The sequence below is a fragment of the Podarcis cretensis genome (assembly GCF_951804945.1).
Source record: "Podarcis cretensis genome assembly, chromosome: 6".
In the NCBI taxonomy this organism is placed as follows: domain Eukaryota; kingdom Metazoa; phylum Chordata; class Lepidosauria; order Squamata; family Lacertidae; genus Podarcis; species Podarcis cretensis.
The window spans coordinates 26,302,805-26,325,957 of NC_137175.1; the positions used below are offsets into that span (position 1 = coordinate 26,302,805).

At 40.8% G+C, this 23,153-nt stretch overlaps 1 protein-coding gene across 4 annotated transcripts in view; it reads right to left on the bottom strand.

Annotated features, from left to right (window-relative positions):
* Positions 1-1,337: 1,337 nt before the first annotated feature.
* The window catches only part of DHX35 (DEAH-box helicase 35), a 52,747-nt gene continuing 30,931 nt past the window's right edge, over positions 1,338-23,153 (bottom strand). For 2 of the 4 annotated variants that reach the window (XM_079979152.1, XM_079979154.1), the window contains exons 10-22: positions 22,604-22,700; positions 20,127-20,285; positions 19,069-19,279; positions 18,391-18,515; positions 15,872-15,926; positions 14,232-14,327; positions 13,050-13,144; positions 12,150-12,227; positions 10,712-10,841; positions 8,516-8,597; positions 7,890-7,961; positions 6,973-7,084; positions 1,338-4,328 (exon numbers count right to left, since the gene is read on the bottom strand). In XM_079979152.1, coding sequence (XP_079835278.1) covers positions 4,284-4,328; positions 6,973-7,084; positions 7,890-7,961; positions 8,516-8,597; positions 10,712-10,841; positions 12,150-12,227; positions 13,050-13,144; positions 14,232-14,327; positions 15,872-15,926; positions 18,391-18,515; positions 19,069-19,279; positions 20,127-20,285; positions 22,604-22,700 — 1,357 coding nt within the window. In that variant the 3' untranslated portion in view covers positions 1,338-4,283. Of the gene's footprint in view, positions 4,329-6,945; positions 7,085-7,889; positions 7,962-8,515; positions 8,598-10,711; positions 10,842-12,149; positions 12,228-13,049; positions 13,145-14,231; positions 14,328-15,871; positions 15,927-18,390; positions 18,516-19,068; positions 19,280-20,126; positions 20,286-22,603; positions 22,701-23,153 lie in introns of all 4 variants that reach the window. The other 2 variants (XM_079979153.1, XM_079979151.1) reach the window with 1 other exon arrangement.

Sequence of the window (23,153 nt, forward strand, 5' to 3'; positions counted from 1 at the left end):
GGTGTGTTATTATTTATTTGATTCGTATTATTTCTCCTCTTTGTATTACCAGTGAAAGAATTGCACAAAGGAAAGAAAGAAAAATGTACAAATCTTGAAGTACATAATTTGGAACGGTTTCCTTTGGGAGGCCTGCTTCATTAATTCTTTTTTTAAATGTAAAAAAATATATAAACATATTATTAAACAGTAAAACCTCTCAAGCAGTTTATAATAAAAATTCCCAACATTCAAAAAATTATCTAGCAACTGGAAAAAAATAAAACAGAAGTGCATATCTCAAATAAAAATGAAACTGAGCAATGTATAAATAAAAAAGTTAAGAGAAAGAGCTTTTAAAAGGCATTTACAGAGAATAACTGTCTCCACCTCATGAACGACCTGAGGGAAGGCATTCCAGAGAGTGCATGCTGTTAAGGTAAGGTTATCAGATTTTTTCAATGAATCCGGGGACACTTTTCAACTTCAATGGATTTTGTATGGGGGCTGATGTGTAAATCCGGGGACTGTCCCCAGGAAACTGGGACGTCTGGTAACCTTATGTTAAGGCCCACTAAGTGACAAACTTGCTGGCTGTGGAATGGCCAGCAAGATCTCCCCAAATCTTATTAGGCTTGGCTTGTACCAAGAAACGTGGTCCACAAAGTATCCTGCTTTGCAACTTCACCAACCCATTTTCCAACGAGTACAGTGGACGCTCAGGTTGCGAATGTGATCCATGCGGGATGCACATTCGCAACCCGCAGCAGTGTGTCTGCACATGCGCGGGTTGCGATTCGGCGCATCTGCGCATGCACGACCGCCGAAACCCGGAAGTAACCCGTTCTGGTACTTCTGGGTTTTGGCGGTCCATAACCGGAAAAAACGCAACCTGAAGCGGCTGTAACCCGAGGTATGACTGTATTTGGCTTCTTTCGACAAACCTTTGGGCCTCATCTGTTAGTGACTCAGTGACTTTGTGGCTGTTGAACTGTTGGTAACATTTGTTTTTGCTTGTGGAGCCTGTGTTTGTGTGTGTGTGTGTGGTTTTTTAATTTGTTTTTAAAGAAATTACAGCTGCATGTGGGGTTGGGGGGACAACACAATGGCAAAGTTAAAGTAGTTTAGTAAGTAAGTCTAATAAATAAATGTATTTACTTCACGGCTTTTCTTGACAGATGATTTTGATTAAGTTGCAGAGTATACATGACGATGCCACTGGATATATTTACAACAAATTCATTCTCCAAAACAACTTCCCACCGGTCCATAATAAAACAAAGTCTTAATAAGTGATGCAGATAATTAACTTAAGAGGTTCCACAACTTAGTAAGCATTAATAGGCACAACAATCCAATATTTCTTAATTCCACAGCTTTATTTATTTTTTCTCTATAAAGTATGATACCAGAGGACAAAGCAACATGGAAATTTACACACTTTGTATCTGGGTCTTTGTAAGCTCCTTGAAAGGGAAAACAGCTTTTAGATACAAGTTCAGATGCCCATAACGGAGCATCAACAATATTCTGGACACCACACAGTACATAAAAATAAAAAGACAACCCCGTCTCTACAGAGTTCACATACAGAGAGAGAGTGAAAGAGAGGGACAAACCCAGTTGCATCAGAATTCCAGGGGTGGGAATGAAATTTTGTTAAGCTAATATATACAGCACAAAGACACTGAGTGGACCACATTCTGACAGAACAAGCTTCTTTGCAGGTTTGTGGGGAGAAGAATAGGAGGGAAGATCTGAAAAAGTGGCTCTTAATGCACATCCAGGGCAAGGAAGACCCTTATTCTGTGTAAAAAAAATAAAATGCTGTCATTTACATATGTTTTAAAAAGAGGCGAAGGAACAAGGCATTCAAAAAACAACAATAACAACCCAATGTTTTAAAACCAAACCCACACATTGAAACCACATCACTGTAAAATAAATGTTATGTGAAAATAAATATTTACTTATCTGAAACTATATTGCTGGTGCAACAAAGGGTTTTTTGTGTGGAAAGGCAGCAACTGCAGTTTAACCAGTGCATGCTACAAAGACCACGCTTCACCCTTGAGGAAGGTAGTCATAAACAGCTGCTAAGTTCACCATGTATCCTATACGCATTTTTTTTCCCAGGGTTCATGGAAGCACGATGGCGTTCACCGACCTAAAGGCAGCACCATCAGATAGATTTCACTAGCTCACATAGCAACAGGAACTTTTCCTGAAAACAGGTCAGTTCTACAAATTGCAAGCTGGGAACTTAAAACTTATTGCACTCGTTCTAATCAGATATTACCTCTATTCAGGATGGAAGCAAGGAAAATTTGCACTCAAGGAAAGGGATTAAGAAGCATAAGGAGATGAGAAAACCCAACTTCTCCTCATAGATCATCTTTCAGTCTTATACTGTAGTGACATCAGAAGCAGAATAAGGAATGGTGTGGTTTTTTTGTCTGGAAATAACAGGAAGTATCTTCAGGACACTCGGTGGAGGTCTAAGTGGCCCTGCCTCTGTCCGACTTCCTGGTAAAAGACAACCATATGTCAGGAGTGCTCTGATGGTGTTTCCTGCTTGGCAGGGGGTTGGACTCGATGGCCCTTGTGGTCTCTTCCAACCCTATGATTCTATGATTGTTTTCCCAGTAGTGATGTATGGAAGTGAGAGCTGGACCATAAAGAAGGCTGATCGCCGAAGAATTGATGCTTTTGAATTATGGTGCTGGAGGAGACTCTTGAGAGTCCCATGGACTGCAAGAAGATCAAACCTCTCCATTCTGAAGGAAATCAGCCCTGAGTGCTCACTGGAAGGACAGATTGTGAAGCTGAGGCTCCAGTACTTTGGCCACCTCATGAGAAGAGAAGACTCCCTGGAGAAGACCCTGATGTTGGGAAAGATGGAGGGCACAAGGAGAAGGGGGCGACAGAGGACGAGATGGTTGGATAGTGTTTTCGAGGTTACCAGCATGAGTTTGACCAAGCTGCGGGGGGCAGTGGAAGACAGGAGTGCCTGGCGTTCTCTGGTCCATGGGGTCACGAAGAGTCGGACACGACTAAACGACTAAACAACAACAAAATTCTATTCTATGACCTCTTCAACTTCCTCCTCCGCAGTCTGGAGAACAAAAGAGGACTTCCTCTCAATATGGTCCTCCTGTGTCTATCTAATGATGACACTCCTCACTTGTGTGCAGTCAACACTTTTTTTCTGCAGGTTCCCCCACCCACCACCCCATTTATCTTGTTATATGTTACTTAGATGGCTTCCAGGCTGCAAAGAGGTTTATACTTTTGTAAAATATATAACTGCCAACTGTCTGATTGGTGGTGGCAATCATGACTCTCACTCCAAAGCAAGATTTGCAAGACCACGGATTCAGCACGGCCGTTTTCCAACATCCACAGGATCAAAAAAAGTTAGTAATACAACCAGATTATTTCTGCAAGAGGCTGCCCCTCAAGTTATTTCTCATTCTGAAACAAAAAGGCAAGCAACTTGCACCCAACCTTGCTTGCGAACGTAATGTACATCCTGCCCAATTAAACTCCTCTCTAAAAGCGCTTAAACTTTGGGGTGGGTGGGAAACTTTGGTGCACGTTAACACATCATGTTTATGGAAACAGGTTCGGCTTGTAAGCAAGTCATGAAAAAAAATGTGAAGGAGAAAAGAAGGGAAAGTCAATAAAGTATTAGAAACCTATCACTTGACAGCAAAAAAAGGAAAAATCACAGCAGTTAGGCACAATCACAGTTTCAAGGTTTTCATTGCAACCCATTAAGGTATTTCAAGGCTTTGCTTGTGGTCCCAAATCTGCCTACAATTTGCAGGCAGGTCTAGGATGACCAACAGCTTTCACAGTGGTCTAAAGGATCCTGAGCGCCACCTCCTCATTCTGAGGGTGCCGTTTCCCCCCACCCACCCTCCCCCTTCCTCCCCAAGGGGTTCAAGTGTTGCTATCCACATATTGCGAAATTCCCTACAATTTTGTTATGTCTTCTTTTGCATTGTTAGTTTCAAACTACCTAGCTTAAAAGGAGCAAAATTGCCCTGGGGAACAGGAGCGGTCATCACATTTAAGACTGTAGGATAAAAAAATATCCACAATGCAAGCTCTACTTAAGTGTTACAATGTATTGGTCATGCAAAAATCCCTACAGGATCCTGGCAGGCAGGCATTTCAACAGTTATAGTTGATGTGGGGTCAGGTTGCTAATCAACTAATTGTTGGATGGACAGTAGAACAGTTTCAAATTGGCGGCAGGTTCTGCGTCACACGCTGAAAAGTTCGACAGCCGCGGCGAGTCAGTGATCGTCCACTTTACTTCTTTTGGCTTTCAGGGAAAGGTGCTGCAAAGAAATGAAAGCATCGTTTTTGGTTTTCATAACATTCATAAATGCTCCAAGCGATATACTTTTCTATTCCAAATTACATCAGTCTCCATGTTAGCAACAAATTCCGTCCTGCATTAGGAACTCCACGCCAACTAAAATGTCATTTTGCAATAGCTGAGAAAACACATCAAGCCCGCCAGCATTGCCAGTATAGGAATCAGTGCTATTTAAAAAGCCATAGACGACTTCGCTGCCTGCTGCTTAAACAAAAACACCCCTGCTCACCTGCAACATTGCTGAGTTTTGTGTCAAGGAAAACATCTGCTATATTTTTATCTACCATAACAGTATTAATGCTGTCAGGGTAATGCCTTTATTTATTGCAAAGACAACAGGTTATCACACCAACAGCAACTCTATCATTATAGAGGCACCCAACCAGTCTTTCCAAGAAGAGGGTTTCTGCCTTCCAGTGCATGCTTGTGGTGTGGGATCAAGCTATTTACGGGAGTTCTCTTATTCAAGGCATAGGCAAACTCGGCCCTCCAGATGTTTTGGGACTACAACTCCCATCATCCCTAGTTAACAGGACCAGTGGTCAGAGATGATGGGAACTGTAGTCCCAAAACATCTGCAGGGCCAAGTTTACCTTTGCCTGTCTTATTCCTTCTCTTCTCTCTTTGTCTCCAGAAGCATACTATTACCCAACCTCCAGCATTTAGCACTAGCAGGTACGCCTTAGGGTTATTTTGCATTTTACATGGAGAAATGTGGCTTCTGCCATCTTATGGTTGCTCCAACACTACTCCATAAGGTATAAAATGCTGGATCACGCCAGTTACACAGATCTGAGTGCATTTACACAGCATGGTAGCAATAACTGCCTTGAAATTGTGCCCCAATCACTTCGGGGGGGGGGGGGCTTATACTGCCAGGGTGGCGTAGGATACAACAATGTGGCACCAACAACACTGCTCCAGGTAACAGGTAACAACTATTTTAAAGTCACTTTGCGCATTCGTAGAAGTGGTAAAAAGTAGGTATGTGAGTTACTCACATTTCTACTTTTCAAGCTTTAAAATAGGAAGCTGCATCCCAATATGGTAGGAACTCAGGATACCTTAGGGAACACCTCCACGCAACAATTTCTACCTGAGCTCTCGTATCTGGAGATGCCACTAAGTCTCACAATTTAAAGACTTTGCATCAAATGGTTCACAGAGCCAGATATCCTTAGTTCCTGCATTGTAGAACAGCCTCCTAGTTTCTTCTGTTGACTGCGTTATGTCCAAAGATGGAAGCATTTTTAAAAGAAGAAGTTGTTTTCCGGCTGATACGACTATTATTTTCCAATCTGGACAAAAGCAGTCAAAAATAGATTGCCCCCATCTCCCAAAACCCTGGGTTGCATCCATCTAGTGATATTTAGAGAAGGCACAGTGAAAACAACAGACTTAGGTTAACCATTTCCATTAACTTAAATAAATCTACTCTGTATATAACTAACATTGAACAAATACTCAATTTAACAAATTTCCTTATATTTGTGTAATTCTGACCAATCACACATAACTGATATTATTTTTAAATTGTGCCAGCCTTTTCATTGAGAAGTCTCTGCCAGAATTTCTAGTCATACAAGGAGGTACAACATGCCTATGGAGTCATATAATATGAAGCTATGATAATTATGAGCAATTACTATAGCAATTGCCAGTTACTTTTGATTAAGTAATGGAATAATGATTTGCATAACTGCTGTGTAGTTAAAGGAACCACTTTATATGTGACACAGGGAGGCACAATATTGGAATATTTTAGTGCTATCAACTCACTTAATTACAGATACCGGATTCCTAGAAGATTTAATATAATTGTGGTGTTGGCTCATTTCCTTCTCAAACCATACCTGAAACACTTTTGCTAAGTGGCCAAAACCACTTCCAGAACTTTTTAATGTTCTGCAGCACAATCAATTTGAATGCATTACAGGATACAAAGCAGACAATATCAATAATTTCAGGATGGGTTCACACACTGCCCAAGCATACAGGTTTTGTGTACCGGGATGCATATGGTTACTGTAGTGCCGTATAACATTGAAAATGCAAGGAGCAGATATTCGTGTGAAACTGATTTTTCTAGATCCATTATCACTTAGCTTTCAGACCACTGTTCTCAACAGAAACTGCTCTGGTGGATTATTTGTACCGAGAACTCAAGTGAGGGAGCACAATCCTTTTCATACTGCTAGACCTCTCAAAGCCCTTGATACAATTGATCATCAAACTCTTCCAGGCTAGTTGGAGACACTGTATTGCGATAGTTGTGGTGTACAAACTGGTCGGAGCTTTGGGCAACAGATACACTAAAACTTGGACTACTTATCCCATGAGGCACTGCTAGAAGAAATATTGTGATTTTAAGTTAATTTATCTGCATAATATTGTGATATAAAGTAATCTTTATCTGGAACAGTGTTTTATTAATTATTGGTAACTTTCAAACAATTAAATAAATACAAGCAAAAACTGGGGTGGTGGGGAGAGGGGATATACTTATGCAAACCCATTTTGCAAGCACAGGTAAAAGCATAGAAGAATAACAAGAGCTGCCAATACGGCAATGGTACTGTTTGGAGGCTATGCCGAGTCCGTACCGTTCCTTGCTGGTAAAAGTGAGGGGCCAGTTCCAATAGCCAAGCAGATTCAATTGCTGTCACGTCTCGCATGTAATACTTGGAGGTCTGCATGACTTCATTGTAGACAACCCTAAAAATACAGCAAGAAAAGGCACATCCACTAAGAGAACATTTGGATACATTCCCACTTAATATTGCATTGGAAAGGTTTCAACATCTAGACACCAAGCCTTAATTCAAAAGTCACTGGGTGGTATTCAACTAAGTTTCACTGAGAGCAGACCTGACTTAGCCAGGTCCATTAATTTCAATGGGTTTACTATGTATAAAATATGAATACCACCCACTATCTTTATGCATGTTCCCACCTGAATTCCCTATATAAAAGATCCCTCTCTATGTTGCCTACCTTCTCCTTATGACTTGATGTGGATTGGGTTACTAGTGAGCCTGGAATGTCATTCCCAATGGTTGGAAAACCATCTAATGCAAGTGTACATTTTTATACCGCAATCAAAACACAAAGGCAGCACTACCAGTTATTGCTCATTGCATCATCCTTCAAAATTGGAGGATATGCATAAGATATGCTGAATTTCACATGCATGCCTTTGTAAAGGCATTACAAACCTCCCCACTGTCATGGAAGCAAATGTTTACACCCTCTCAGATCACAAGCTTCTTGATCCTGCTGGTGGGGAGGGGGAAACCAGCTACTTGGCTTCCCAGTCATGCAACAACTTCTACAACTTCTTGCTGGTAGTGCTCCATCTACCTTTATCGCTTTTTCTCGATGTTAGTGTGGAATGAAGAGTACAGCACGTATTCTGAAGCCACAATCTACCAGATGGGCTGTGTTCTGTGAAAGAAGCAACTCTCAACGATGTAGAGTGTCAAGCTCAACCAGGACGCTAATGAAAACCTTTTCAACGTACCAACGAGGAGGCTTCTCTGCATACAGCACTGAGGTGGGGTGTATATAAAGTTCATGGTCATCGCGAATAGTCCTTGAAAGAACAACAATTATTTTAGACTTACAATATTTATGCATTACACAGCAACGGGACTGTGCCTAAAAATACACCTTTTTTCCCTCAATTATAAGCCTGATCATAGATAAGCAAAACCATCAAAGGATGCTGAAAACTGACCTGGAAGCTTGTTTATTTATTGGTGCCTTTGAAATACCTTCCTTTACCTCTTATTCGCCTGAAATACTGCTCAGTCCACTTAGTGGACTGCTTCAAGTTTTTTCCAGTCTCTTCTAAGCTGTTGAAGCTCAACTAAGCCAGGAGACAAAATGCCAATTTGTTTCAACCTGACGTATTACCAGTTAATGGTACAGACAAGGAAGCATCATAATTTTTTTTACGGCTACTGGCTTTCCAATGAGCCCTTTGTTAACCATTTAAAGACAATTCTGATCTATATGGCCCCACTATGTTCCCTTTCATCTTCCCCTTACTCTCAGAGGCTTGAACTACAGTAATTATCACTAGTAAAGCCAGGGCAGTGTTTTTGTTCATTTTGGGATGCTTATCACAACAAACCTCACATTTACCTGTATGCTCCGGTAGAGTGAAATCTGGCTGCGTTAGCAAAGAATCCAGAAACTATACATCTTAGAACAGGGTCTGGATCTCCTAAAAGGAGAAAATGGACCAGTCATTCCACAAAGTTCATCAAATAAGACCAGCTTTCTCCAACACTGTGTGCTTCAAATGTTTTGAACTACAACTCACATCAACTTCAGCCAGTGTGGCCAATGGTCAAGAGCAAATTAACTGCCTAGTCAAATGATCGCAAATGAGCAGGGGGGAAAGTGGAACTCTGAAGGAATTTTTAAAATTTCACTTAGTTTAGTGCTCATTATTTGGGATGTTAAGCATAACATAGCTGTTTTATCTCCTTTCAAGCTCAATAGATGTTTGAATTGTTATCACAACCAGATAAAATAGGTGGAGCTGATCATTTATCTGTGGAAATCACTTTCTGAGATGTGACAGATCTCGTGCATCTTCTGGAAGGACCAAACTAAATTTTACATGGCAAACACATGTAACACATTGTATGGGGTTTTTTAAAAAAAGTTTAAACAAAAATCAGCTGTAGGAGGCTGACATTTTGAGAATAGAATAGGAGGGGATGCTTAACCTTTCTCTACTGCTGGTTTTCTGTTCAACACCACTCCCTCCCCACAGCTGCTCTTCCAATTGCAAAGGGAAATAATACAGGCACATATCCTTTTCTACCTAGGTGAAAAAGGAACTGAGGGAGTGAGGGGGGGGGCAGAGCCAGATGAAAAGTGGATAAGCTCCCATACCTTCTTATGTGCGCGCGCACACACACACAATTCATCTGCTGAAACTGACATCTGCTTTCTATTAAAACAACAAAAATCACTACATGCATCTGCCCTAAGCTTTTCCTTACTGTGGCAACTGTTTAACAAAAAGAGGAGGGGGGAAGCATTCTTCCAGACATCTTTTGGGGGTTTTTGTTTTTACATACATAGGGTGGTATGCAAGGAAGTTTTACTCAGAGCACTGGTTTTTGTTTAAACTTTTTTTTAAAAAACCCATACAATGTGTTACATGTGTTTGCCATGTAAAATTTAGTTTGGTCCTTCCAGAAGATGCACGAGTTTTACTCAGTCATGTTAATCACTTTCAATGAGTTTCCTCTGAGTAAAACTTAGTTGAATATCACCTACAATTTCAGTAGTTTTAAAACACACTGAACTTCAAGTACTATGGCGGATTACATTTTATTGTATTGTACTACAGAACTGGGTTTTTGTTAGCTATCCTGATAACTTAATTGAAGGGTGAAGAATAAATCTTAATAACAATTTCCCTGTGATTACATTTATCATGTATGCTCTTTATGTTTACAATCACACACACCTGGATCCAAGGTATGTACGCGTTTAACTTATGCCAAGCATGCTTCTGATTATTGTGTTCTCTTTAATAAGCACCTTCCTGCTTAAGCAATTTTTCTGGTTAGGTGTGTTCACTTCTGTTTCCACAATACACTATACTGTTGCCTGGCTGCCCCCGCCCCCAATGCAACATATAATCTAGTCAAACATAAATAGACTTTGCAAGGAAGAGGGAAGTCTCAGATGCAAAAGGGCTGTCGGCAAAGCTAATAAAGTCTATTCCAGTTTCCAGAACTCATGGGTTTAAATAAATATTCAAGCTTGTTATACAAAGACTGAAATGAATGTAAAAGTGAGGAATAGGTGCTCTACACTTAGTACATTAGAAAGCTTTTACAGTAGTTAAAAACACAATATACATCACTGAAGCAGTGTAAAGCAAATGGATAAAAAAGATCATGCTAAAAAAAGCAAGAGTGGAATCCAACGGTGACTGTCCACTGACGGAAGGCTTTCATTCAGAAAAACAGGAGGCGGTAATTTTTGGTGGCACCCCTACCCATTATTGCAGTCCCCTATGCCACACTAAATCTGCTCTGGAAGGTCCCTCAACTATCTGGAGCAGATTTAGAGTGGGAATGGGCTAAAGGAAGATTGGGAGACCACCACAAATTGCCACATTCTGTTAATGCATTCTCTTCCATCAGCAGACAGCCACCCCTGGATTAACGCACAATGGAAAGAAACCAATGCTACAAATGTTGTGAAGCTCCCATGCAGCTCACAGTTGGCAATTCTGGGGGGTTTTTTGTACTAAACAGAGTATAGGCAATAAATAAGAAATTGCTAAGATCTCTTCTCTCTTGCTCATACCTTCACTGGACTTTTTTGGTACTTTGAACTTGACAAGAAGTTTTTTCAGCTGCTCTCTCACAGTTGTGGCTCGAACAAGACCTTTATAATTCAGAAAGTGATCTTGACACCACTGGGAACTCTTGTTGTGCTGCAAAGAAAAAGGAACAGCTGAACGACCTTAAAAAGCTTGCTTTATAAAGGTGTTAGCTCTGACTTTATCTCCAGGTTTCTTTTCCTAATATTATGTGAGTGGGGATGCATGCACCAGCCAAAAATCAGTTTGCAACAGATCAGTCTAAAATCCTACAACTCTCCTGGCAAGAACAGGTCATGCTGAAGGCCGGAATCTGGAAAGGAGACTCTGGTACTTAGCTACTCCTGCATTTCAAACATATCAGTTGATCCTGGGAATATCTCATGTTAGGAATGTTAAGAAGAGCCTGGCTGAATCAGATAAAAGACACATCTAGGCCAGTAGGTTATTCTCACTGTGACCAACAAAATGCCTATGGGAAGGCCAGAAATAGGAGCTGAAAAGAACTTTTCCCACTTATGATCTGCAACAACTGGTGTTCAGGAGCAAACTGCCTCCAATATCAGAGGCAGCACCATCATAATGGCTAGTAGCCATTGAGAGCCTTGTCCTCTGTGAATTTGTCTTAACCACATTCAAAGTCATTCAATTTAATGGCTATTATCATATCTGGTGGTAGCAATTTCCGGAGTTTAAATATGTTCTGTGTAGACATAGAAGATTCAGGACAGACAAAAGTTAACTAATATTCAGTTTCACTGGATGACCCCAGGCTCTAATGTTGTGAGGAATTATGTGTGCCACTATCAAATTTCTTTTCATTCTGAATCTAAATTTTAGTTGACAAAGCCATTATAGATGAGGGAATTCTGCAGTCAAAGCATTATTATTATTATTATTTTACACTCCAAGTGTAAGCAAACATGATGGTAAACAAATATTTTACAAGGTCATGGGTTAGCAGAGGACCTGGTGTGTGTGTGAAACTTGAGAGCCTCATCATTTGTTTTAAATATCACAACATACACACAAGTTCCTAGTCTTCACTGCCAAATAAACTTCAGAATGTATTGTCATAATATCCATTCTCTGAATTCCAAGAATGGCTGAAAGGTGCTTTTGGTAACGCACTCTAATGCTTTAAATACATCTAACAATAAATACACCAGTGGGGCTGTGATTTTACACCCCAGGACAAACCTAGCTTGATTTAGATGAATATATTCTCCGATCAAACTAAGTGGAGCTTTAGGGCTCCGCATAACTCCCTGCCTAGATCAAAACCAGAACTGACTTTGCTTCACTCACAACACACATCTGATCCTATTAATTGCTATGTTGGATGTCCCCAAACTTCTAACATCCACAACAACTGGATTCAAGGCCGGCAAAAATCTCGTACCTCCTTTTGAGCTTACTTACTTTTATAAAGGCTTCATATGCATTAAGCATAGTGAGATGGTCACCTTCCTCCACAGCAAATTTTCTGTGTTCTCTGATCTGAAAAGGAGGAACATTTTGGCAAAGCAGCAACAACAAAACCCCACAGACACCCTTTAGACAGGAACCATATTCAGCAATATCAGAAGGACTCCATTTGTGAATGAATTTGAGAACAGAATCCTCAACCTTTACAATTTTCAGTGCATCTACCGTCACTGCTTAATCCTTTCCGCATTTAGTACTTACCATTTCTTCTATGAATAACATTATTTTGTTAAAAGCATTTTTAAGGGAAATAGTACACATACCCAGTATTTAAAACTACTATGTATTTCTAATAAATCTTTGGGGGAAAGTTAAACATACTGTAATTTTCTCATGCTCACCACTTGCCACTAGAAGGTATGCACAAATAAATGTAGTACAATGTTTTCAACTTAGACGTAATTTGTATGTCTGTCCAACATTTTTTTAGTGCAATAATCTCTTTAGCTACTGAATCATTCATTTTCCAACCTCTCAGAAAAAGTTTAAATGAGTATTTCATTCCTTTCCCCACATCCTGAAAGCAAGTAGCTCACTCAAAAAATATTATATTGCACCTTTCCACTTCTTGCAAAATATGCCCAAGGTAGTTAACAGCAACAAAGATTAAATAGCAATCACAATTAAAATGCAAAGCAAGAAGCATCATATGAAAACAACAGAACTGAAAGAGCCAGAAATAATGAGACCCAAGGCAACAGAACTGCTGGAACAACATTTTTTCAGTTTGCATTGCAACACCAGTTAAGCAGTGACGGCAAACAGATTTCCTGGGCAGTGAGTTCCAGTGGCTCTTTCCAGTGTAACAGAGCTGAGTTCAGAAATGGCACTTACAGCTTGTGTCTTTTGGTTTGGAGGAATCATAAAGATATTCTGGATCTGCATCATGGCTGCAATGCTCAGGATCTCCTGTGAGCAGCCAAAATTCCCTGCAAAATGAGTTTAGGGGAGAAGGAACTTTACTTTTACACTGACAACACAAAGCACATTGAGAAAATTTTATATTCCTCACACCTGCTATATTAAAAATAGCTATAGCAGCTCTCAAAGAACTATATGACAGGAAACACTATGGGTTATATAAAGTGGTGGCTCCATCTAAGAGAAGTGCTTCTGCAGGGCAGGGCACCCAGTTTTCACCAATCCCTCTAACTTAATACAGTCCCTCTTCCCACAAAAAAAAGCTTCTCTAAAGGCTAGGTGACCCCCTGGAACTGTATGGGACATAGCATAGAGGGCTGCAATGGGTTTGAGGGACTGGCGGAAATGGGGTGCCTCACTTTGTGCAAGCGGAAAAACTTTTGCTAGCCAGATGCTATTCCTGGATACAATCCTAATATTTTGCTTCTGCTATGTAGTGGAGAACAGAAACTCTAAATGTCATTTCAAAATGCTTGTTGAAGCAGCTATTTTCTAGGATAGAACATGCTGTAAACAGCCCTGTGATCTTCGGATAAAAGGCAGTATATAAATTTAATTAAATAATAATAATAACATAGTGATAGCAGGCCAAATACCAGAACAGCAGCTGTTGATGGACTACATTTATTTAACACACATGTTCAGTTCTCAAGCAAGTTGAGGCAGGGTGCGCAGGATGTCTGCTCATCACTAGCAACCACACAGAAGATAATCCAACTAAAATCCCATATTGCTTGAGATTCTGGCAGCAATCTAATACCATCTCCTGTGGTGTTGCCTGTTGCATCTCCAGAGCCATGCAGTGGATTAAAGGCTTCCAGCTCAATGTAAAACCTAGGTATGCAAACTACTTTCTTCACTATTCTCTGTTGCATCCGGCATTCAAAGACTCATTTGTTCACATTATGGTATCCAGCTCAAACAACAAATAATCAGTTTACAGCAACAAAAACAAATACAATAGAGGTGGATTTATTTATGGCACTTGTATGCCACGTACCACAACATAGAAGTCACTGGGAGACCTACAGCATATTAATTAAGCTGGACTAACGATACACAAGCTGATTTACAGTTGCATGACACTGGCATTACCTGATTCTAGGAGCATCTTTGCAAACATGGGGTTCAAAGGAAACTCAGCTATCCTGATTCCAAGAGGTTCCGTGAGGCGGCAATATTTATCAAGCCCTGCAGGAAAAACAGCAGCAATATAAAATGCAAATACATACTGATGACTCAACACAGGGTTATAAAGTATTTCAAAACAAATTAATTATAGGCATGACTCTCTCCAGAGAGGTATTGCAATACTGCATGTACTATTCTGCAGAACTAAAATTCTAGCTAAAATTTATTCCTGCGCCTAAAAAGCAGAAACTGTGAGCTGCTGGGAGAATCAGAAACGAGCCATTCTGCAGCATGCAAGATGGGTTTCTTGGGCACTCCATCGGATTATAAACAAGCTGCTGTTTATTAACTCTACTAGTAAGCCAAAAGAAGCAGCCTGAATACCACTACAGTGGTACCTGTAGTACGCTTCAGGTTACAAACTCCGCTAACCCAGAAATAGTACCTCGGGTTAAGAACTTTGCTTCAGGATGAGAACAGAAATTGTGCAGCATCCACGCAGCGGCAGCAGGAGGCCCCATTAGCTAAAGTGGTGCTTCAGGTTGAGAACAGTTTCAGGTTCAGAATGAATTAAGTACTTAATTCAGTTTCAGGTTCGGAATGAATTAAGTACTTAACCCAAGGTACCACTGTACTGACTTCATCCATGAGGCAAAGCAGATGCATTTTTATTTTACTACATTTAAGCCCACCCTTCTTCTACCATGGAGCTAAAGGTGGTAAACACGGTACTCCCATGCTGTCTCCCATTCAGCTACTGACCAGACCGTATCTTCCCAGCTGCCACAAGGTAGCTGCCTCACATGGTCTCTGATCTTGTAGCGGCACATATATAACACACCCTTACTTCTTTTACTGAAGGATTTAATTATGCGTGCTTTGCAAATAGATCTGATAGCAACCTCAGATTATAGGTATTATCACAGAGGACAAAGAGGGCTCCTGGAGCATCTAGCCAAAGCTACTAACAGCCAAAGCTACTAACAGCCAAGGCTAACAGGGGCCTATCACTCCCAAATTTGGCTATATGAATGCCAGTTAGTGCCTTCTTTTATATAAAAACTATATAGTCAATATCCATATAGGCTAAGAATAGGAAAGAGAGAGGGTTCTTATGCAAACCCCACACCTTGAAGGACTGCTTTACTTATTATAATTCTCAATTACTCCAACGGACTATATAATGAGAAAGGCTTGTTCACATGTCTGTACTTGCAAACCACCCATGAAAATCCATCAGCGGCTTGCCTTGCACATGTCTCCATATGAACCAAACAGAATTATTATTATGGGAACACAATGTGAAAGCAACTACAGAAAATCTGAGCATGGAAACCGGACTCAGACAGTGATTGAGGAGATAAATGACTATCTTGAAACCACAATACCTTGTTTAAAGAAAACGCATTATCTCCCAGCATCTCAAAAGCCTGACGTGCTCTTCATGAGATGCTAACAATAAAAGTCCACTATTACATTTCAGTTTTCCTTTTAACATTTTGGAATTAAGTCTAAAGTGCAGGGCCTTAATGAACTTAACAGTATTGCTGGCAATGGTGCACAATTCAGCTGAAAAATGACAGAAATAAGCAGAGGAACCTTACCTCCTAATGCATAGAGCAGCTCCAAAGCTTGCACCATTGACTGAGCAGGTGGAGGCTGGGGGGGGAAACACATACATACCATTTGTTCTGCCTACTGTAGGGACATTTATTACATTACAATGAACTCAAGGGACACAGATAAGGGCTCCCATGTGATCGCTCACCCAGGTCCCGCTTATGCCTGCAGGTATTTCACAGTCAAAAACTTTTTTAGATATTTCCTGAAAAATGTCGTGAGCCATGCAGGTGAACACTGCTTCATAGCCTTGTACAGGCTGTGAACATCAAGACTTCAAAACCCTCTGGTTTTGCTAGCTACTCAAGACAAATTTATCTAGCAGCCATGCTGGATAACATCTCAGCAAACTAGAGCCTTGCACTCAAATGGTTAGCTCAGGTGTCTTCAACTCAGTGTCTGCAGGTGCCAGTACCTTTAATGGCACCCATAAACGATCTCAGTAAAAATCCACAATAGACTGTTTGGCTTTCCTGCTTAGTTCTTGTCCACAGTGCCTCAGGCTTTTTTAATTAAACAAGCTCCCTTAAACAAGTCTACATTTTATTCAATGCAAGATACAAACAGCTTCTCTCTGATGTGGGTTCCTTTCCCCACTATTGATGGGGCAGCTAATAGGAGGAAGAATGGCTGCACCATTTTGTGGTCCCTTTTCTTTTCTTTTTTGTTCTTTTAGATGTGGCAGCCATTTTGTGTTATGCCATGCCCACATTTTGTGACTGTTGCCCACTACATTAAAAAAAAGCTAGTGACCCCTGATTAACATGAACAGAGTTTCAGAACTGCCTTGTGGAGGCACATAAAGCACTGAAGTCCAAATATTAAGTACAAAACCAGAAACTTTACATATTCCAGAACTGCAAGGATAAGGTGGCACTGGAAAATGGAAGTTATATATAGGATGTAATAAATCCAAAGATTTAGAAAGCTACAACTAAAACTTCAAAATCCTGCTAGTGGGGAAAATTATTTGAACAGCACAAGTATGCTTACATTTAATATATATGTTTTATTAAATTGTTCATGACAGCTGGAGTGTGTTGAAGGGATGACAGGGGGAACACTGCAAAACCTAGAACCATGTGCTCCAATATTTTGGCCAGAGACTGGTATTGAAGGCTGGGATGAAAAGAATCAGGAAGCAAAGAGACACTGGACTTGTATGAGACGGAATCAGAGCAAAATTAAATTTTAGTGAATCATCTGCCAAAGCTGTCCGCAAGGGCACAATGCACAACACAACTGTGCTAGATTGATGCAACATCTTTCCATGCTACGTCACCAAAAACTCTCTCTGTTGGAACTGAATATATTTGTTCGGTCAATTTCAATGGCTCCTGGTCAGAACAAGTCCAGGGTGCTGTGCTGCTCCAAGACAGAGTGCTCTGGGCATGTGGAACCTGACCAGCGCTGCTGTGACCAAAAGCTATTCAGTCCCAGGTTACTCTATATTCTGCATGCTGCAGCATGTTGGTAGCCATGAAGACCCCTAGATGTCCCCATTCAGCAAATAATGTTCAATCACAAGCTAAACACGGGAAGAGATTGCGAAATCTAGTTAACAGATCTATATATTTATCTCAATCTCAAATATCTCAATATTTATTCCCATCTTACAGTGGTACCTCTGGTTGCGAACGGGATCTGTTCCGGAATCCCGTTCACAACATGAGCAGAACGCAATCCGCGTCTGCGCTTGCATGGGTCGCGATTCACCACGTCTGCACATGCGCGTGACGTCATTTTGCGCGTCTGTGCATGCGCGAGCGGCGAAACCCGGAAGTAACCCTTTCTGGTACTTCCGGGTCGCAGCGGAATGCAACCTGAAAAAAGTATCATGAAGCAAACGCAACACGAGGTATGACTGTACAATTAAAACCACAACCACCAAGCAGTCTATTGCCAATAACACCAAGAGTGTCTTCACCAGAGAGGCTGCAGGGCAGAGAAAAGGTAGGGTAAGTTCCACTGCATAAATTAACAAAACAGCAGCTTTGGATTGGAAAGCCATCTGAAAATGGATGCTTAATTTTTTTCTGTGGAGATTCCCAAGGTTCTTGCTTTCTTTACTAAAAACACAGGGCTCTTCAGAAGCAGTTGGGCAAACACTCGACCTTGGTGTTAGGTCTACCCTATCCTACTTCCTGGGTGTTAGAGCAATAGTTACTAGGCTATGAACCATTGATCTCTGATGGTCTGCTACCTATTAGTAATATTCAGAGAACATTCAAGACTTACAAGCTCTTTTTAACCTCTCTCCTTATAGCCTGCAGGCATTTCAAACCTTTATTCCAAAAGAGCCATGAGACATGCAGAAACAAAAGGGAACATAAAAGTGAAGGAACACTTCTTAATCTGGCATTTAACAGGAAGATATGCATACAGTCCATGTGAACACAACAGGACAGCAGACCTTGGAGTCCTTGTAAAATGGCTTATACCGTGTAGACAAAGTTGACAAACTACAGAACACAGAAAAATTAAACAAGAATCCCATACTTACTGAGAGGAAAGGAAATCTAAGCACATTGTCAATTCCTAAAGCCTTGAGCTGCAAGATGACTGGTGCCAGGTTACTGCGCTGCATCTCGGGAATGGTGGACTGTGGCAACTTCTCAAAGTCTTCCTCTGTGAAGAGGGCACATGTTTTAAAATGCAAATCATTTAAGTCAAAAACCTCGACAACATTCCAGAAGTTAAGAAAGAACAAAAACACACAAGTCATTCCTAATGTTAACAATTATGCTTAGTAAGGAATTATGCTTAGTAAGGAGATAAACACGACAACTTAACTAAACAAGACGATGTTGGCAAAAGGTGTTTGAAGAAGGTAATTTTGCAGTATCTGGTGCCTGAGAATTTTTATCTAAATGCAAAAGCGAGTATTGAACATGTCAAGCATTTAGAATCAGAGGTAGAAGGGTTTGAATCAGGTGAAACAGGCCTGCAAAGTGAATGTTTCTGAGAAATGTAAACAGAGGGAAACTGATGGAAAGCGATTTTCCCATCCCTTCTCACCTGGGCAATCCCTGGGCAATCCAAGGTGCCCCCACCCCACCCCAAATACAGCAAGCTGGTGGGTCAGGGGACCCCACTGAAGAGGCGAGGAAAGATTTTTAACTACAGTGCCACCCAAGCCACAAACAAAAGAGCAAAGCTTTAAGTGTCACACACACTTCACCTGTGTAAAGTCTGTAGCATTTTCCTGAGCGGTTCCGGCCTGCACGACCTGCTCTCTGATTGGCCGAGGCCTTTGATACTGGGACAACCACAAGGCATTCAATAGCTGTTTTTGGATTATACGCACGGAGTTTCACAAAGCCACAGTCAATCACAAATGAAATTCCATTGATTGTGATGGATGTTTCTGCAATATTAGTGGCCACTATCACCTGAAAGAATAAAGAAAGCCAGTTTGTTTGAGATTTATTATGACTGCTGATTCCTGACTAGCTAAGTTTAAGAAAATAAAAGCAGAAAAAGTTTGCTATAAAGGGGGAATCACAATAATGGGACTCTAATTCAAAAAGTTTTCTAGGAGTGGTTAGGCTAGCAGCAATAATGCTTGCCTGAAAAGCTACATTAAAGAAAAGAAGCACGCACACACAAAACCCTGAAGGTGCTGCAAAAAAGAGAGCCATTGTTTTGTACAAGGGCAGATATGTACTCTCGAGCTGAGAAGAAAAGCACAAAGTCTTCAAAGAATTAAATAAGATAAAATAAACAACATATTCACTACAAACAACTTGGGTGGGCATTGTTGCAGGGCAGGGGTTGTAGTCTTGCATTCAGCATTTTGAGGGAAGTAAACGAGCTACCATGAACTGCAGCAGCAAAGCATAGAGATGATTAACCTCTAAGCCAGCCTTTCTCAACCTTGGCTCACCATATGCTGTTGGACTACAACCCCCATCATCCATGGCTAGCAGGGACAGCAGTCAGAGATGATGAGAATGGTAGTCCAACAACATCAGGGAGCCCAAGGTTGAGAAAGGCTGCTCTAAGCAATATAAAAATGAGTAAAAATTCTTGTTTAACAAGAAGGTACATGGAGTTGATCCCAAGAGGGAGACTTACAGAAAACCCTACAACATCAGTTACCAAATGCAACGTGGGGAAACGAATTGTTACCATGCGGTTACCAAATGCAATGTGGCAAAACATTAATCGATGGTGGGCAATGCCACCAATTTGCAAGCACAGTGCCCTATTCATTTATGACAACGGAAGCAACTTTACCTTTCTAACGTTGGGAGATACCCTCTCAAACACTTTCATCTGCTCGGTAGCAGGTAATCCTGCATACATTGGAAGAACTCGCAGGTGTCTTTTCATCCCTGTGCGAGCAAGGACCCGGGCCTGCTCTATCAGCATAGAAACAACTGTTTCCACTTCCTCCTAGAAAAGCATCAATATAAGCGACAGATCAAAATGCATTTAAGCTCCAATATCATATCATGGAGACTGAAGCAAATTTAGAGACCTTAAAAAACAAAATACTATAGTGTCTTGCTAGAATTTCTTCTCACGTGTTGCCAGATGACCGGCGATCTTTATCCAATACTCCATGGGTAGGCAACCTAAGGCCCAGGGACTGGATCCAGCCCAATCGCCTTCTAAATCCGGCCCGTGGACGGTCTGGGAATCAGCATGTTTTTACATGAGTAGAATGTGTCCTTTTATTTAAAATGCATCTCTGGGTTATTTGTGGGGCCTGCCTGGTGTTTTTACATGAGTAGAATGTGTGCTTTTATTTAAAATGCATCTCTGGGTTATTTGTGGGGCCTGCCTGGTGTTTTTACATGAGTAGAATGTGTGCTTTTATTTAAAATGCATCTCTGGGTTATTTGTGGGGCATAGGAATTTGTTCATTTTTTTTTTTTCAAAATCTAGACCGGCCCCCCACAAGGTCTGAGGGACAGTGGACCGGCCCCCTGCTGGAAAAGTTTGCTGACCCCTACAATTACTGTGTCTTATCGTTCCATTCCAGCAGACGCACAAGAATGAGAATCCGACTTTGCAGTTCCTGCTTAAATACTGCATAACATCCAACTTTCGAATCACAAGCTATCAAGAGGTCTGCTTTGTATACAACAAACAATGACAAGAGGGTGCACAAGTGATTTCTGCTTCTTCTCTCTCTCTCTTGAGTGAACTAAGATTTTCTTGTTATGAGAACTGCAAGCTTCAGCAGCTAGCTGGACCACACAGTGGGATAGTTCCAGGAAAACCCCCCTTCCACATTACAAGCTGTAGCAGGGAAAGAGAACTTCTGAGCTGCAAATACTTTCGTTTAAGTGCTGTAAGAAATAGCTCAGCCTTTCAATTGACCCAAATAGCTATGCTTTCTCCATTTCTGGAACTCCAAAAAGGTATTTGCACATAATTATCCATAAAGGTAATACAGTTGTTATGATTAATTTAGAGGTACTGTAATAAATTTTCTTTCTCCCTGGGTAGTAGAACAGTTCATACTAGCAGTACAAGCGACAGTCTTCAGAATCTACATGTTTTAATGGCATCTCCATTTAAGATTGCAGCTTCCAAACATCTGAAACACACAGGCCAAATTCCCTCTATATTGTCAAAATTATTTCAGGGAATTTTTAACACTTGTGATTTGCCAAGTCAAGTGCGCTCCACTGCATCTCCTGTCACTACAACCTACATTGTATGTGTGCTACAAGGAAGGCATTCTGTTTTAGAGACAGAAATATACATGGTGCTACAACCGTGGACAAAGTTTGCAGAGGAGGAGGCATAATGCTGGTGTAGTTCTCTCCTGTACATCATCATTACTACTTTCACAAGTTGCTGCTATGATCAATTAAAGCCAAAGAGCACAAGCACCAGTTCAGGCACGTCCAAGGCTGGAAAAGCAAATGGAAAGGACCACATCTGAGGATCTTAACAGAAAGGAATGCTAAATTTGCATGGTATTGTTGTACAACAGGAGTAGCTTGCGGAGTAATAATAATAATAATAATAATAATAATAATAATAATAATAATTTATTATTTCTACCCCGCCCATCTGACTAAGTTTCCCCAGCCACTCTAGGCAGCTCCCAATCGAGTGTTAAAAACAATACAGCATTAAATATTAAAAACTTCCCTAAACAGGGCTGCCTTCAGATGTCTTTTAAAAATAGGATAGCTGGTTATTTCCTTGACATCTGCTGGGAGGGCGTTCCACAAGGCGGGCACCACTACCGAGAAGGCCCTCTGCCTGGTTCCCTGTAACCTCACTTCTCACAGTGAGGGAACTGCCAGAAGGCCCTTGGCGCTGGATCTCAGTGTCCAGGTAGAACGATGGGGGTGGAGACACTCCTTCAGGTATACAGGACCAAGGCCATTTAGGGCTTTAAAGGTCAGCACCAGCACTTTGAATTGTGCTTGGAAACGTACTGGGAGCCAATACAACTGATTGAACAAACTGAAATATGGCTGCAGTAAGCAGGTGGAAGCAGGCGACTTAGAAGCTTCCCAAATCAGATTAGAACCACAGTGGTATTTCACAGTTTAGTATAACCCCAAACAGGTGTATGCAGCAACCCTAAATTCTAGAATTATTGAAACTACCATTTTACATCCTTGCTCCCTCTCACACAAATTCTGCATTAAAAAATGTTTTCAGAATTATTGCATAGCACGAAGTAAACATATCTTATACCAAAGCAACAATTTCAACAGTACAAACATTTCTTTTGTGTCTACCTGGCCAGTTAAAAATGCCAGTATATCCCCATCACCTTCTGTCTGATGAATTTTCATAACAGTTTCCACAGTTGATTTCACATAATCTGGAACAGGACTGTTGGAAAAAGCATAGACATGAGTTTCAAGTAAGGAAGGCAAAACTTGCTCTTATCACCAGGATAAAAAAGAGAATATATAGTTAGATTTTCATAAGTAATACAGACAGCTCACATACTTGAAGTATGCTTGATACATGACCTAAAAATTAATCCTGGCGCTAGCTGGACCTTTCTGAATTCTTCACAAGTCACTTAAAATAACTTCACTAGTTTCTTTGACATGATCACAAATCCTGAATGTCTGTATCTAGAGAGTCCTCCATCTCTATATCACATACACGCACAAGAATTTATTTCACAATTGCAGAAAAACAGTTCAATCAACATGTTGCTTCAACATCTAAACAAGTTACTTTTTTAAACAGTTCAGTTGTACTAGTATTTGCCTACAAAGCACTCAGCATTGTACAAACACACAAAATTGCTTCTTATTACCCGAATAAATTCTA